Raw genomic sequence first — 15,187 nt, 5'->3', positions numbered from 1 at the left:
CACTACGGTAAGCCGGTAAGTTTCTATTTCTTTGCGTTTCGCCTACGACTTATCAGTGCTTAAAGCAGTTTAAATTGAACTGCCATATCGCGTCTAGTAGTTCAATTCAAACCGCTAGCTTAGCATATATTTTGCACAAACCAACAAAATCCCTAAATATTCAATAGGAATAGGCTTTTAGTGTAGTATCCGTGTATCGACATAAAGCTACAGAATTTTTTGAGAAAATAAGTGAAATGGGAAATCATCATGGCTCCAACACAAAGTGGCTTGCGGAAATTCTTTGACGTGGACCAAAAGTCGTGAAAGGCGAAGTGCAATCTATGTGACAAGAAATATACGTATACTGGTGACACAACAAATTTATGTAAAAACCTTTCTGTGCATCATAAAATAACGCCACAGTCGACAATTTTATTTTATTTCGAAATAATTGCTGCCCAAGTATCAATTGATGCTTACAGGTATCGATACTTTATTGCCTTTTGATACCTTGTATCGATACCCAAAATTTCGGTATCCCGATACCCTAGGTATCGATACTTTGCTTTCCGAGTACCATCCCTAATGGTCGATGGTATGTCCCTGAAAAGTTTAAATTCGTTTTTGCTAATAAATTAGTAAACGTAATTCGATCTGGTATGGAATTTGCAGCTGCGGACAAAATAATCAGATTTTCGTTACAAACAGGACTATGGATTCACAAATGTACAAGCAGCAGTGCCAGAAAAAGCGTATTCTTCCTTACATTAAAGATCAAAATGTATGGGTTTGATTTGGTAAGCTGCCGTTACAGTAGAGAAGTGCTAAATACAGTGGTATCGAGACAACGAGGTGAATTTATTTGGAAAGGACCACCTGCACTGTACCTAATTCCGTCAAATTGAAAAGTATTGAGCAATAGTCAAACGGAGCTAGAAGAAAAGTGAAAAGTGTGGATACGATAGAGCGGAAAAGATGTTGGTATAAAATGATTGCTCGGGTTGATCGACAGAGTATTCAATATAGGATAAGCTGCATTCTTAGAAAAGTTCGACATTTCATCAAAACCAAATCGAAATAATTTTTTTTAAACTGCGATAAACGACCTCCATTTAGAGTACTCAACAACGATATTTAATTTACGTGGTTCCGAGATATGGCTCAAGCTTTTTACCAAATACAAATAATTAGTAGCTTATTTGTATTTGTAGTATTATACATTACTAGTAAAGCAAAGAAGTATCTCAGTTTACATCATATTTAAATTAGAATGCCATGATTTAGAGAATACTCAAATACACTTCACACGAACCGGTAGAATGTCTCGCGATCGTGGTGAAGAAAAATTCTTCCTTCGCGATGAAGTCGTGGTGCGCAATCAAATCGGCAGTGCGTGGGTTATAATCCATGGGAATGTCTTTGATATTACCAGTCTGTTCGACGCAATCTCGAGCTCTCCCAAAAAGGTAAGCGACGTGATTAAGTATGATGAATGAGCTGTGGGATTTGCCATTCGATTTAGTTAATGTTGTTGTTTTTTTTTGCATTTCTAGGTTTACCAATTGCTTCTCGCGCTGGCAGGTAAAGATTTGAGCGCTTACTTCGATGCACAAAGGAGACCGATATATCGAATCAGTAAAGATGGTGCTAGAGTACCCGTTTTCCCCCCAGTAAAGATTCGGAACAATGCTACCGGTGAATATTGGTGGAACGATCGGAGTTTGTTGATTGGGAAGATTACAGCTCAAGAAAGAAAAATTCGCATTCTGAACAACGTAACATTCAAACAGTTCGACTTGATGGTGTGCGAAGAGGATACCATCGCCGTTATTAGACAAAAGTTTCTTCGTTTCAATGACAATGCAATGAATTACACCTGGCGCTCGAGCATCGATCTGGTAAAAGTGTTTTAAAATTTTCCGGTTCGACGACGAACTGGTCTCTAAAGATAAAATGCGAGCAGCAACAGTAATTTCATACCCACATTCCAGACTGACGCAGCGGCTGATTTACAACTTGATAGGACGTTGACAGAGAATGGAATTATTTACGATCGCTACCCACCGGCGCCCCTTATTTGGTTATTTTATCAGATTCCGGAGGGAAGCGACGCAACAGAAACTGCACCGTCAGCAGCTCCCAACAATAGTCAACCATCAGTTCAAGTGGCAAATTGAAGAAATGCGCTGTGCCGGAAGTTGAGCCGCTGTGTAGTAAACGTTACAATTTCACTATCTCTGGCGAATCAGGGTGGCTCAGTTGAGTAAAAAGACAAAAAGACCACTAAGCAATTACATTACGAATGGTTGGGAAAGTATGGTTGTGAAGAAGAGCAGAGAAACGAGTTTAAAATTAAAATATAATAGACATTCCTGAAATTTTTCCGACGACCTCGCCTTTGGCTTCAGTACGCCAGACCGTTGGTAGGTTTTGGGTCACCTTATTTGCGCCACTAAGGTGCGAGTGAGATTCGTTCTCACGCCATTAGCACGCTCTTATGTATCCGTATTTAGGTTATTTCACGGTAGCTCCCGATGTGATGTTTTTGTAGACTGCGGATGAATTTATTGCGAATTAATTGCTGGCAATGCTTTCATTGCTCGGTTAGGTGAAAATCTTTTTTAATATGGATTCCAATAATCGTATTTACGAAGCAGGTTTGATTAATTTAATAAAAAAATATCATTATGCTATAGATACGTACAAAAGACTTATTTAGCTAAGACAATTTATTTAAAAATGGTTAATGAAACAGTAAACAGTCTAAACAGAAAATACCCCATTAGATCTTATCCAATCCAAATAAAAACAAATAAGAAGTGTCCGGAAGTTATATGACTGAAGTTGGCCGGATGTGTTTTTCACTTACTGGAGCTCAATACCCTCATCGTCACTAACCATAAGTGCATGTATAGTATAGGAATATAAAATGAAAAGCTTGAAGTGGCTGATTAAATTTCAGAACTGCGCAAAGGAGGCAATATCTATCAGAAAGACAGAAGAATACAGACCGCACAACGATAAGAAAGGTGACAATTCAATGGGAACACGTGCCGGAAACAGCGACAGAATGGGCCACTATGGACGCGTGCCGATACAATACAATTTTCCCTTCCATCTTCCCTTGCTTAGGTAGTAATAATTGATAATTGACTACCCACATGAGGGCGAACGCTAGATTACGTATTCATCGAACTGAAGTACATAGTTTTATTATGCTCAACGGTAGTGTTATTATCTTTTCTGATGGAAATCGATCATTTCGCTGTCACTCGAACGCGTAGAAAATATAACCCTTTCTAATCTTCTATCTAGAATTGTTGTGCACTGATCAAATCGTTAGATATTTAAGTTTGACGTTGTCATCGTAGTTCCGATGTGATTTTAGTTTTTTTAAGCTTAGCTCACTGGTTGCAATTAATAATTCTAGATCAGTTGTTCCCAAACTTTTCTGGTTGAATGCCTATTTTGAATATAATATTCGTTCTACTGCCCAGCAAGTAGAAAACAATTATTCAAATTGTCCGGCAATCGAATCATCATTTTACAGTTAACTCAAGATTAAAATATGAAATAGATAGAAATGGTACAGAAAATTATTTTCTTCCCAATCCCAACGCGGTGGAAAATAATTGTTAATTCAAGATCCTATCGACTGAACATTGGGTAAGCAAAATAGAAGTGAATAGAGACACAATGAAATCTAACACACAATTGTTCAACCGGCGAATTGAAGAGAGATCGCCTGATATTTCCCCAAGTACTTGTGTGCGAAAATATACCACAGGGGATCGACAAAAAAGTGAACCACACCACCGGTGAACAGGCAGATCAAATACCAAGTTCTTTTCTACCGGGAAGTCTTCTGTATCATCACATCCACAATAGTTCAGTTGGCAGAACGATTTCCCAGAACGACGTCAGTTTTTGGATATCGTTTTCGTTTATTTTTTTATTTCATCAGTCATAATTTCAGTCTGTCTTTTCCTTGGGTGAAAGAGAATAGTTCTGCCTTAGGTGTTCTTTTCTTCTGGCGTATGTATGACAACACTGTGATTTTTTTTTCAGGTGCTCGCTCAAAAGTAATTTTTTGAGTCATTTATGGTTTTGGTTTTACTTGCAATAGAGACAAAAACAAAAACATTTGCAATCAAACAGTTTATTTGCCACCTACAAGGATCCACGGAGAAAATAAAGACAAAATGTGAATTACTTTTGTTAATATTTGGCTCTATGATTGTTAGGAAAACTTGCATGTCCTCTCACACAACTAATAATTAAGCTATCACCCTTATTCTGAATAACGACGTATTGATTTTTCGATCGAATGTGGTTCGATCGAATCCTAGCTACCTTTGATTTAGTTAGCGTTATTAGGAATACAAATGAAATACTATCGTATAATCGATACGACGTTATTCAGAATAAGGGCGTATATCTAGATCTGTATTCTGGTCCTGAACACTGGTTCTGGTTATCGAACAAGGTTTCTGGATCAGAAAACTGAATCTGAACCTGGATTCTGGACTGAGATTCTTCATCCGGATATGGATGAACTTGAAGCAGAATTCAGTACTTGGATTCGGAACATGGATCTGGATTATAGACCTGGACCGAGAACTTAATTCTAAACATGAACCTGACTTATTGACAGAGATTCTAAACATAGAACAGGATCCTGAACCCCAGGGCCCGACGGGTTTTCTGGATCTTAATACTTAAGGGCTGAGGTCAGTGTGTTTTAGGGCGTTTGAAAGAGCTATTTTCACGCTTCAAATCTGATTTTCTCAGAAACGGTGACGAATATCAAAAAACCCAACTGACAATCTCTTAGAAAATTAGTTTAGATTATTCTGTGCAAATTTCAGAATGATTGTTTGACTTTAGCGGTCGGGAAAGTCTTTTTTCTGAAGGAAGAATTGCATAGCTGAAAACGCAATCTTTCAACTTGTTCATTGAATATCTCGCCTTCAAAAGCATGGATCAAAAATCTATCCTGACAATGTCTAGATTATTTAATTTAGATGCGATTAGTGCATAAAAACATATATGTTGTCGTGATGAAAATTAAGTGAAAGTTATTTTTGTGGAGGTAAGTCGATTTCTATGTCGGCGCCAATTTAGTTCCCTGGTAACGTAACGAAACATGAGAGAGAAATAAAATCGGCTCAAAAAGGCTGCCAAACAAGCGGCAGCTTTCTTGGATTTTATGTGATGTAGTCAAACTAAAAAAATCAAAACTTTCCCGGCCACATCGAGAGTCATTTTGCACATTTGCGAGAGAGCATGGAGAGAAATGTAATACGCACAGCGAGCCACGTGGTTTTACGAGACCTACTGGCCTCAGCCCTTAATCTGGACATGGATATTAAACCAGAATTCTGACAGAAAAATACTGAACATGAAGCAGAAATCTGCACTTGGATTATGAACATGGATTCTAGTCCTAAACCTAGTTTCTTGACTTGAACTAACATACTGACGTCGATTTTGAGTCTACATCTGGAGCAGGGTTCTGGTCCGGGATTCAGGATTCTAAACAAAATTTTTTACTCTGATAATCTGACAGAGATCCGGGACATGCACCGGAATCGTGAACCTGGAACTTGATCCTGAATTTGGATTCTGAACCTAGACTTGAATTCAGGAACATAACTCTAGGCTTGGATTATAGGTCCGAATTTTGTAGCATGATTAAGGACTTTGATTCTGGAACTGAGTTCTGTACCTGTATTCTGGATAAAGATTCTGACCTTGGACCGGTATTCTGGCCCTGAACTAGTATTCTCTGCTTGGATTCAGAACCTGGCCCTGACTGGAATAACTTGACCTAACACCTGAATATGAATTTGAGATCTGAGTGCAGAATTTTTAATTCTGAACCTAAATTCGGGACTTCGATTCTGGACCGGAATTCTTAGTCTGGACCTGGATTCTGGAACTAGATGCTGGACCTCAACTCTTGACTTATGGATATGAATTCTGAACTTGGACCCAGATTCTGGACCAAAATTCTTGATAGAGTTTTTACCTGAACCTGGATTCTGGAAAATAATTCTTAACCCTTAATTGCATGATTTTTCAAAAACAGCTGGAAAATTGTTTTCAATAGTTTAAGTGGTCCAGAACACGGAAAAAATACGAAAAAAATCTCCCGGCAAAACTACCCCTTCAGAGGTGAAAAAACAGTCTGTCTTTTATACGGGACATTGTGCATTAAATTATCTGAAAATCACGAAAGTTATTTTTTTTTTAATTTTTAGTATGGTAAGTTACAAAACAACCAAAATAATTTATATATATATAGCGTATGTATATAGCGCTTCTGATTAGCAGAAATCAGCTGTGTACGAAATTCTCGTTTTGTGTCAGGTAGATGCCGCTAACTTCTCTCGATATGAAGGGAATTCTATGAAATGTTTTTTGTGAGTTGAGAATTAGCCCCAAATATGAAACATCATGCAATCGGTGAAAAATATACATTACAACGCTTTGTAGATTTTTTTGAAATGTGTGTCCTATATTTGGGACTCATTGCAATTAAGGGTAAACCTGGACTAGATCTTTGGTTCTGAGCCAGCATCTTGATCCCGGATTTGAATTCAGGACCGGAACTCTTGACAAAGTTTTGGAAGCTGAAATTAGATCCTGAACCTTGACTCTTCACCTGAATTCTGCACCTAGTGTCAGAATATGGACCTGGATTCCTTAGCAGAAATCGGGTTCCGAATTCTGAGCCTGAATTTTTGACCTGGCTTCAACACTTGAGTACTGATTTCCTTGACCTGAATTCTGAACATGAACCTGGACTCCAGTTTTGGACATGAATTTATATCCCAGACCTAGATTCTGGATCTGAATTCTTGAAGAAATTTTAGATCTGAACCTAAGTTCTGACCCGGGAAGCAGGATTCTGGACCTTATAATTGTGGATTTGAACAAGATTTTTGACTCGAATTCTGAAAATTCAACAGAGATCCTTTCATTTTCTTTCATTTTCTTACAAACCTCTCAAGAATTCAATAATTTACTAATCACATCATTCTTACAACTGTTATTTTTGAGTTTGCTACTCACTAAAAACTAAACTCACTAAAGGGACCACTTTGGGAATCACTGTTCTAGATCATTGATAGAGTGTTTCTCTGTTCCTTACAACCCACTGTTGGAAACATCAAATTTGGTTTTCTAGAAAACGGAGAATCGCATATCATTTTCAATTTTCCCGCTATTCGGCATTCCTGAGCAACAACAATGCAAACGTTTTACCGATGGAAGATTGTTCTAAATCCCATCGCACCTTATTTGAGGATATTTATTGCTGCAAAATAATAAACGTCAAGCAATAAAGAATGCCACATTTCCTTTTCCGCTCATCAGTTGAACGTTGAAACCTGCTTTGGCAAGCAAAACAAACACTTGATTTGCTGATTCCCGTGGCAGATACTAATAAGAAAACAATCAAAACAATTAAAATTCTGCAGTTCCCCCTGTTTCTTTTGCTAGTTACTGTTACAATGTTGTTCATAGGCGTAAAGTTCCAACTACACTTGGTAAATGTGTTGAGGGTTGACCCATGGGAAAGTTTAGATCCTATGTCGAAACCACCGGACACCTACGAAAAAACATTCGACATGTTGGTCACGTGCCTTTTTCCTTTTGGGAAGCGATTGCGAGATCCGTTCGCTCGATATTATATATTCTAAACTTCGTTTAGGTGATCACGCGGTGTGGCTTTGTGAACGCCAGCCGTGAGCACGTTCGAATGAATAAAGTGGCGAGTCGAGCGGTCCATCGACGGCCTATTGTTGGCCTACAATACAATCAAATTTCTGTTTAATTAACTTCCTCCTTTTACGGAAACGTGGGAACAGCGGTGTAAAGAACCTGTCGAGAATAAAAATGTTATTATCATATTCAGAAACGGTGTCTGGAAACAGAAGTGTGCTGCTCAATTATGGAAAATGATTTTGTTCTAGGGGCGCATTAACACCCGGAATGAATGAAGTTTTCACGTTATTTTGGAAATATTCATATAAGTAAAACTAATATAGTTCCAGTATCTCTTTGATTCAATTATTTTGTCTAGAAAATAGTATTATTCCTTTTTCATGATAGAAAACAACAAGAATGGTTAAATGTTAAATAAATAATCACCGGTTTTGTGAAACGAAATAGAAAACTACATAAAAAAATTCGCGACATTTCTATTGTTTTTTAAAACCAATGTGATTTATAGTCATGAATGAGCAGTAAAGGCCTCAGGCCCACTTTTATTAATCATGTATATTAATAACTTGTGAGTTTCTGTTTTTGTACCAATATGGGTTTTCACATTACAGCTAAGGATATTTTTTTATTTAATAATATATTCAGTAAGGCAGTTCTTTCTCGACTAGGGATTTGAATGAAGCTGTTACTCATTCGAACGAAGATTTGTATTCCATAGTTCGTTGATTAATATACAGTCAACTAAAAATTTATGTCGTAAAAACAAAATATCTGGTTTTGTCTGAACTTGATGCTAAATGTAGGAATTGATGATGAGAATATGCTTTGCCTTTCTCATATAAGGCTTTATTCTGAATAACCGCGTAGGTGAAGCAGAGCTAAGCCCTCCAAAGTCTTGGCATAACATTCCTTTTGTGGAATTTGGCCTTTCTGTTTCAACAGACTTCGCAGCCGATTCATAGCGTACAGAATCATTGCATGGGTAGTGTTACGATCTTACTGACACTAAGAATCCTTCCAGGTCGGGACTGGAACATACGACAACTGGTTTGTAAGTACAGCGACCTATGCATTGAACCGCCAGCCCGCCACCCTAAGCATTTAGGTTTATTTCAATCAGAGATCTGAAATTACTATTCCATCAATGCCATTTCTTTAATACAGTTATATTTCAACAACATATGTGAAGGGCACACATAAAAAAATTATGAAATTTACAGGTGACGCAAATCCTCATATGACACAATTCATACGAACGTAATCCGTGAAACGACTCAATTTTAGAAGAATGATAAAAATATAGTTAGTTAGTTAGTTGTTTATTTTAGCCCGGTTTTAACCTATCGCTCATTCACCGGGGGGATAAAAATATACGTTAAACATAACCCTTGTAAATTTACATGTTTTAGCAAGGAAAAATATTTCAGAATGCATTAAATATAAGTTAGAATTACTGTAAAATGAGTCATTTTTGACGCTCATATATGTCGGTCTCAGAAGACGTAAATTTATAAGATTTTGTTTTTGAAAATAATTCGTTATTTTATCAACCAACGTGCCTCAAAAAAACTTGTTCAAAATTGAGATGCTTCAACCAGTGCGGGTAAAACCTGCACCCACAGGGGGTAAAATCGTCATTCCTCGAAGTTAGACCGACATTCAACCCAAACAACATCAGAGTTTCTGTAGCATTCAAATTCAAGGCTAAGTTTATGATTTTATTCATTTCTGTTTCCTGAGACTAGTACATTTCGAGTGTTTTTAGCTCTTAATTAAAAATAAGACCTTTATACGTCTTGAAAACACTTTTCTTAACTGTTGTTGGTTACAACTTGCACATTTAGTTTTTCTTTTGTAGTTTCGTGGCGATTTTTTTATTTATGAATTCTTTGGAAAAAAGAATTTAGTTGATTAACCTGTGACTGGTGACTTTTGTATGATCTTTTATTACGGTATTTGCTCGTAGAACTATATTCAGCAAAATGACATACTGTGATAATGTCTGTGGAAGTTCTTGTCCAACCAAAACCTCCTTGGAATATATGCCTTAAGGTTTACCAACGTAACCGATGACAATAGTGAGTTTCATTTTTTGTGGTTCACACTCGTGGTATTATATTCAATTAATTCATTGTGATGAATTATGAAGAAGTACTTGTTCATCTTAAAACTACCTGGAGTTCAGACCTTAAGATCGACTAGCATAACAAAGTGTATTAACGAATTTATTGTCATTGTGATACCACATGCAATTAATAAGCTTATTGTGAATGATCTACGCCATCCAAAAACTATCCGAAGTCCAGACCTTAAGATCTACCAGGATAACAAAATACACTAACGAACTCAGTCTTCACATTCCATACTCGTGATTCAGAGAAATCTTTGGATGACTGAAAACATTCCTGAAACAGATCAAAATAGAAAAATAGGTAGTATGTACCTCCGAGACTATGAACAGCATTGAAAATTTATTCATTCAGCTGCTGATTGCTCGTATAGATCTTAACACCTGTTTTCACGTAAATTCTTGGATGATTGAGAGCATACTTGAAACAGCTATAAATAGATAAATTAGCAATGTGTAGCTCTAAGAATATGAACAGCAACCAAAAAATAGACATTAGCCGTTGTAGCTCTTGCTGTGGTACAGTGTAGTCTCTAAGGACAATGTTCCAAGTAGTTCTAAGTATATTCTGTGACTATGGAAATCCATAAGAGATATTCCAAGATCTCTTACGGATTTTTATAGTCGCAGAATATACTGAGATGGTCCTAGGTGCTTTTGTGTATGGACGTAGCTAGATTTTTTATGTTATTTATACTAAAGTTGAATGAAATTAAAAAAAAACCTGTTTCTATCCACCTAGTGGTGTAATGATGCCTTTCTCATATCTCTCTAAGATGATAGTTTTGTATGGGACCACGAGGTCATTCATTTGAATCTAAGTATATTGATATCAAGCACGCCATCTCTGAGAAAAGTGAGGAAGTAATTTAACATAAGATTTTTTTTTGCTGATCACTCTGTAATTCCAGAACTGGAAGTCGGATCAAAATAAAAATCAGGAACTTTGTATGGGACAATTTTACCTATCTTTTGAATTGGTCAGCCGTCTCTGAGAAAAGTTAGTGAACTTATTTTGATTTTTTTGCACAAATCATCCTGTCATTCCAGAACCGGAAGTCGGATTCGAATAAACTCAGGAGCTTTGTGTGGGGTAACAATACTTTTCATTTGAATCTAAGTTCATGAAAATCGGTTAAGCCATCTCCGCGAAAAGTGAGTGAAAAAAATGTTACATACATACATACATACACACACATACAGATATTTCGCGTACTCGACGAACTGAGTCGAATGGTATATGACACTCGGACCTCCGGGCCTCGGTTTAAGAGTCGGTTTTCACAGTGATTGCATAATCTTTCTATATGAGAAAGGTAAAACCTTTTTCACGCGAAATATTAAAAAAAACGTGGTGTTTTATTTAATTTACGCAAAATTTTATTTACGCACCCCCGACTTTGTGCGTTTAAATTGAGGTTCCAGTGTATTAATAAGCACTCTATTATTAACACGTTTGTATTCAAACTCATCTTTTTGTAAATGCTATGATCGGGAAACAGGTTAGGTAGGTATGGTTTGAAATGAGATTCGATTATTACTTTTGTGCCACGAGCTTAAACTTTTTCCCAGAAAAATTACATTCGTTCTTCCGTGGCAATGCTTGTTTTGTAATTTCTGATTGTTCTTGACATTTGGAAGCTTACAGTGAGTCCAATATATTTCGAAGTGTGCCAAATCCAAAATATAGGATTCTGTGTTGTTAATTTAATTGGAAAAAGGTTATTTAGTGAAGCATTTGGGGTGGCGGGCTTACCGACACTTCCTCTATTTATCGATCCAATTTCATTTGAGTTCGCTATGACGCTAGTAAAAGCAAAAGGCGCTTGGATTCGATCGTTATCACATTCGACCGAACAATCAATTCGCCATTATTCAGGATAAGCAAAGATTTGCCATCACTGTGAAAATCAACCCGACCCGAACCGTACCCGATCGAGAATGAAAAACTTTTACCCGTACCCGAATGGCTCAAAACGAGCTTTCTTGTGACATAAGACGTCAGTTAGCTGGAGGTTGAGATGCCAATCTTACGAAAGGTTGAAATTAAGGTATCCGGAGATTTTACACCCTATTGCATTCGTTCTTAATTTTTGTGTGAAGCTTTATAATCTTGTTTTGCCCCATAACAAGTCCGGTTTAGCCTCGCGGTTCCAGAAATATTGGATTTTGAATTGGTCACTTCTGCGTAACTTTTTAAGTTTTTGGTGTCTCCAAAAATGCTTTAGTTAAATTCAAGTCCATTAACGTTGTCGAATCTAAACTCTCTATATCATATAGATTAGAAGATTTGGACGATCCCATTCCATGCAAACAAAAAAAAACAATTTAAGTGACTTTTTTGTGTCTTAACAGTCAGTTTCGGAACATAGTTTGTCAATTAAAAAGAGTCATCATATTATGCAGGGTAACTATCGTGACATCATACAACTCTGATCAACCGCTATAGCACAATAAAAGAAAATCAAACAATATTACAACCAATAGCAGCAGTGGTGCAAGATATATTAAGGAATGAGCCATTGTTCGGACCTTGTATCGGATTTCCTTTTTATAACTTTTTCTACGAAAAAAATTCATGACCCTCAGACGGCTTTTTTTGTAAAAGGTTAGTTTTCTAATACTAAATCTCATACACACTTCAAACCTCGTGCGCAAAAGTATGGTTTCAAAGAGTTCAAGCTAAAAGTTTGATGTGATGAGCAAATAAACCTTATCATTTTTTTTCTCATACAACCTTGTCCCATCATAGTGGGCATCCTTCTGATTTATTCTTGTTTATTTATTTCGTCAAGCAAAGGTAGACTACATATAAAAATTTACAATGTATACTCTACGCATTATTTCTACGATGAAGTTGGGTTTTGATTTGATTTTTTGACATAGTCAGGTCAAGATGATTACAAAATTGATTATTGGGACGCATTATTCGATTGACTGGACTATTTTTTGCATAATTTGTTCTATTGTGATTTTTTAAAAATGAATTTCTGGTTCGTAGTTGACGTCCAGGTACATAAAAATTCAATTGCAAAAGTAGTGAAGATGATTGTACGCGTTGAGAAATAACTTCATTAATAAAATAAAGCATTGAAAGATTACAACGTTCTTTAAGTGTTTATAAAGGGTGATTTTTTAAGAGCTTGAGAACTTTTTTAAACAATAAAACGCATAAAATTTGCAAAATCTCATCGGTTCTTTATTTTAAACGTTAGATTGGTACATGACATTTACTTTTTGAAGATAATTTCATTTAAATGTTGACCGCGGCTGCGTCTTAGGTGGTCCATTCGGAAAGTCCAATTTAGGGCAACTTTTTCGAGCATTTCGGCCGGAATAGCCCGAATTTCTTCGGAAATGTTGTCTTCCAAAGCTGGAATAGTTACTGGCTTATTTCTGTAGACTTTAGACTTGACGTAGCCCCACAAAAAATAGTCTAAAGGCGTCAAATCGCATGATCTTGGTGGCCAACTTACCGGTCCATTTCTTGAGATGAATTGTTCTCCGAAGTTTTCCCTCAAAATGGCCATAGAATCGCGAGCTGTGTGGCATGTAGCGCCATCTTGTTGAAACCACATGTCAACCAAGTTCAGTTCTTCCATTTTTGGCAACAAAAAGTTTGTTAGCATCGAACGATAGCGATCGCCATTCACTGTAACGTTGCGTCCAACAGCATCTTTGAAAAAATACGGTCCAATGATTCCACCAGCGTACAAACCACACCAAACAGTGCATTTTTCGGGATGCATGGGCAGTTCTTGAACGGCTTCTGGTTGCTCTTCACTCCAAATGCGGCAATTTTGCTTATTTACGTAGCCATTCAACCAGAAATGAGCCTCATCGCTGAACAAAATTTGTCGATAAAAAAGCGGATTTTCCGAATGGACCACCTAAGACGCAGCCGCGGTCAACATTTAAATGAAATTATCTTCAAAAAGTAAATGTCATGTACCAATCTAACGTTTAAAATAAAGAACCGATGAGATTTTGCAAATTTTATGCGTTTTATTGTTTAAAAAAGTTCTCAAGCTCTTAAAAAATCACCCTTTATAATAGTAATGGTATGTCGATACGGTCGAAAGCTTTGCTAAAGTCGGTGTATAGAGTTTCTACGTGGTTGCCAGCATTCATGGCATTCAGAGTGAAAGTGATGCATTGTGTGAAAATAATGAATATTCAATTGCAGTGTGAAATGCTTCATTTATCCATAAAGGTATATTTGATGCATTCACACAAAAGTCTTCTATGCAATTTGTGAAAAGAAGGTCTAAATATGCGTTTTGTTGATTTTTTTATAGAGTTTACCTGAAGCAGGCCATAGTTAGAAAGTTTGTCGAAGAAGTAATGCAATGTTTCGTTTTCTCCTACGACTGGAAGTAAGACGAATTCATTTTCAGTGTCAGGAATAAAATCCGCATTTCTCCATGGAGTATGGATACATACATGCCATGGAAAGTGATAGTGTTATTTAATCTCCCTCAATGTTGTGCTAATGCCCAGGAACAAAATATCAATTTGTTTTGTAAATGTATGAATGGTAGATGTACCTTGATAATTGTTTGACTGACAATTTTAACGTTATGATGACAAACAAAGAAAGAAATAATAAAATAACAAATTATTGCTGTTATTGTTGCCTAGAGTGCTTATACAACATATTAATTGTTAATCCAATAAAAAGTATATAAATGCGTTGTCTGGTTTTCATTTGCAAATGTTTATTTTCAATTTCTAAATTTTCTTCGTTTTCGTATAAAATTACTATAGTATAGTATGCAACACGTACTTATGTTGTAAGAAGCTTTTTTTAAATTAGAATATGCAAATTGACCAGAAATGGATAAATTACATACTGCTTATTGCAAATAATACATACTGCACTAGTTACACTCAGTAAAGCTTAGAGTGTGAGTATATAGTTGTTTTACTATTGACCTGATTTTTGAGGATGACAGTATTATTTGAAACTATATACTAACTGTTGTTAGATTTAGCACTATTTGTTTGTACTCAATTTGAAACACAGAAAGAATCAACCATACGTTGTACTGCCATTTCTAGTTTAACTTTTCATGGAATCTGCAATGTACAGATGCTGTTTATCGATATCTTCAAGTATATTCGTAGTTCGAACGATTATGTTGCCCCTGTTTTATCACCGGTTTCTGAACCACAATTAGTAGCAAAAAGTACAGGTATCCATCAGAATGAGGCCTGTCATACCGGCTGTCATTATGATTGCGTTACTTTCATCCCGTTTACAGTGTATGCAGTTAGGCTTGGGAACCTGCGACAATCAACAACCAGCCAGCCAGCCAACCAACCAACCAACCAACCAACCAAGAC

The 15,187-nt window shown here is 36.6% G+C and overlaps 1 protein-coding gene across 1 annotated transcript; it reads left to right on the top strand.

The window, feature by feature from the left end:
* The first annotated feature begins 1,295 nt into the window (after positions 1-1,295).
* LOC131432774 (cytochrome b5 domain-containing protein 1) lies at positions 1,296-2,311 on the top strand. The gene is made up of 3 exons (XM_058599278.1): positions 1,296-1,448; positions 1,536-1,880; positions 1,974-2,311. The coding sequence occupies exons 1-3, from the start codon at positions 1,302-1,304 to the stop codon at positions 2,157-2,159; spliced, it is 678 nt and encodes a 225-aa protein (XP_058455261.1). The 5' UTR covers positions 1,296-1,301; the 3' UTR covers positions 2,160-2,311.
* The last annotated feature ends 12,876 nt before the right edge of the window (positions 2,312-15,187 follow it).

Source organism: Malaya genurostris, chromosome 2 (assembly GCF_030247185.1).
Source record: "Malaya genurostris strain Urasoe2022 chromosome 2, Malgen_1.1, whole genome shotgun sequence".
Lineage (NCBI taxonomy): Eukaryota > Metazoa > Arthropoda > Insecta > Diptera > Culicidae > Malaya > Malaya genurostris.
This window is presented reverse-complemented; position numbering and strand designations above follow the sequence as displayed.

Bases quoted from the DNA above. Each gene is read 5' to 3' on its own strand.
- LOC131432774 (XM_058599278.1), top strand. From the start codon at position 1,302: ATGTCTCGCGATCGTGGTGAAGAAAAATTCTTCCTTCGCGATGAAGTC. The intron at 1,449-1,535 runs GTAAGCGACGTG...TTGCATTTCTAG, and splicing joins TCTCGAGCTCTCCCAAAAAG to GTTTACCAATTGCTTCTCGC. The intron at 1,881-1,973 runs GTAAAAGTGTTT...CCCACATTCCAG, and splicing joins GGCGCTCGAGCATCGATCTG to ACTGACGCAGCGGCTGATTT.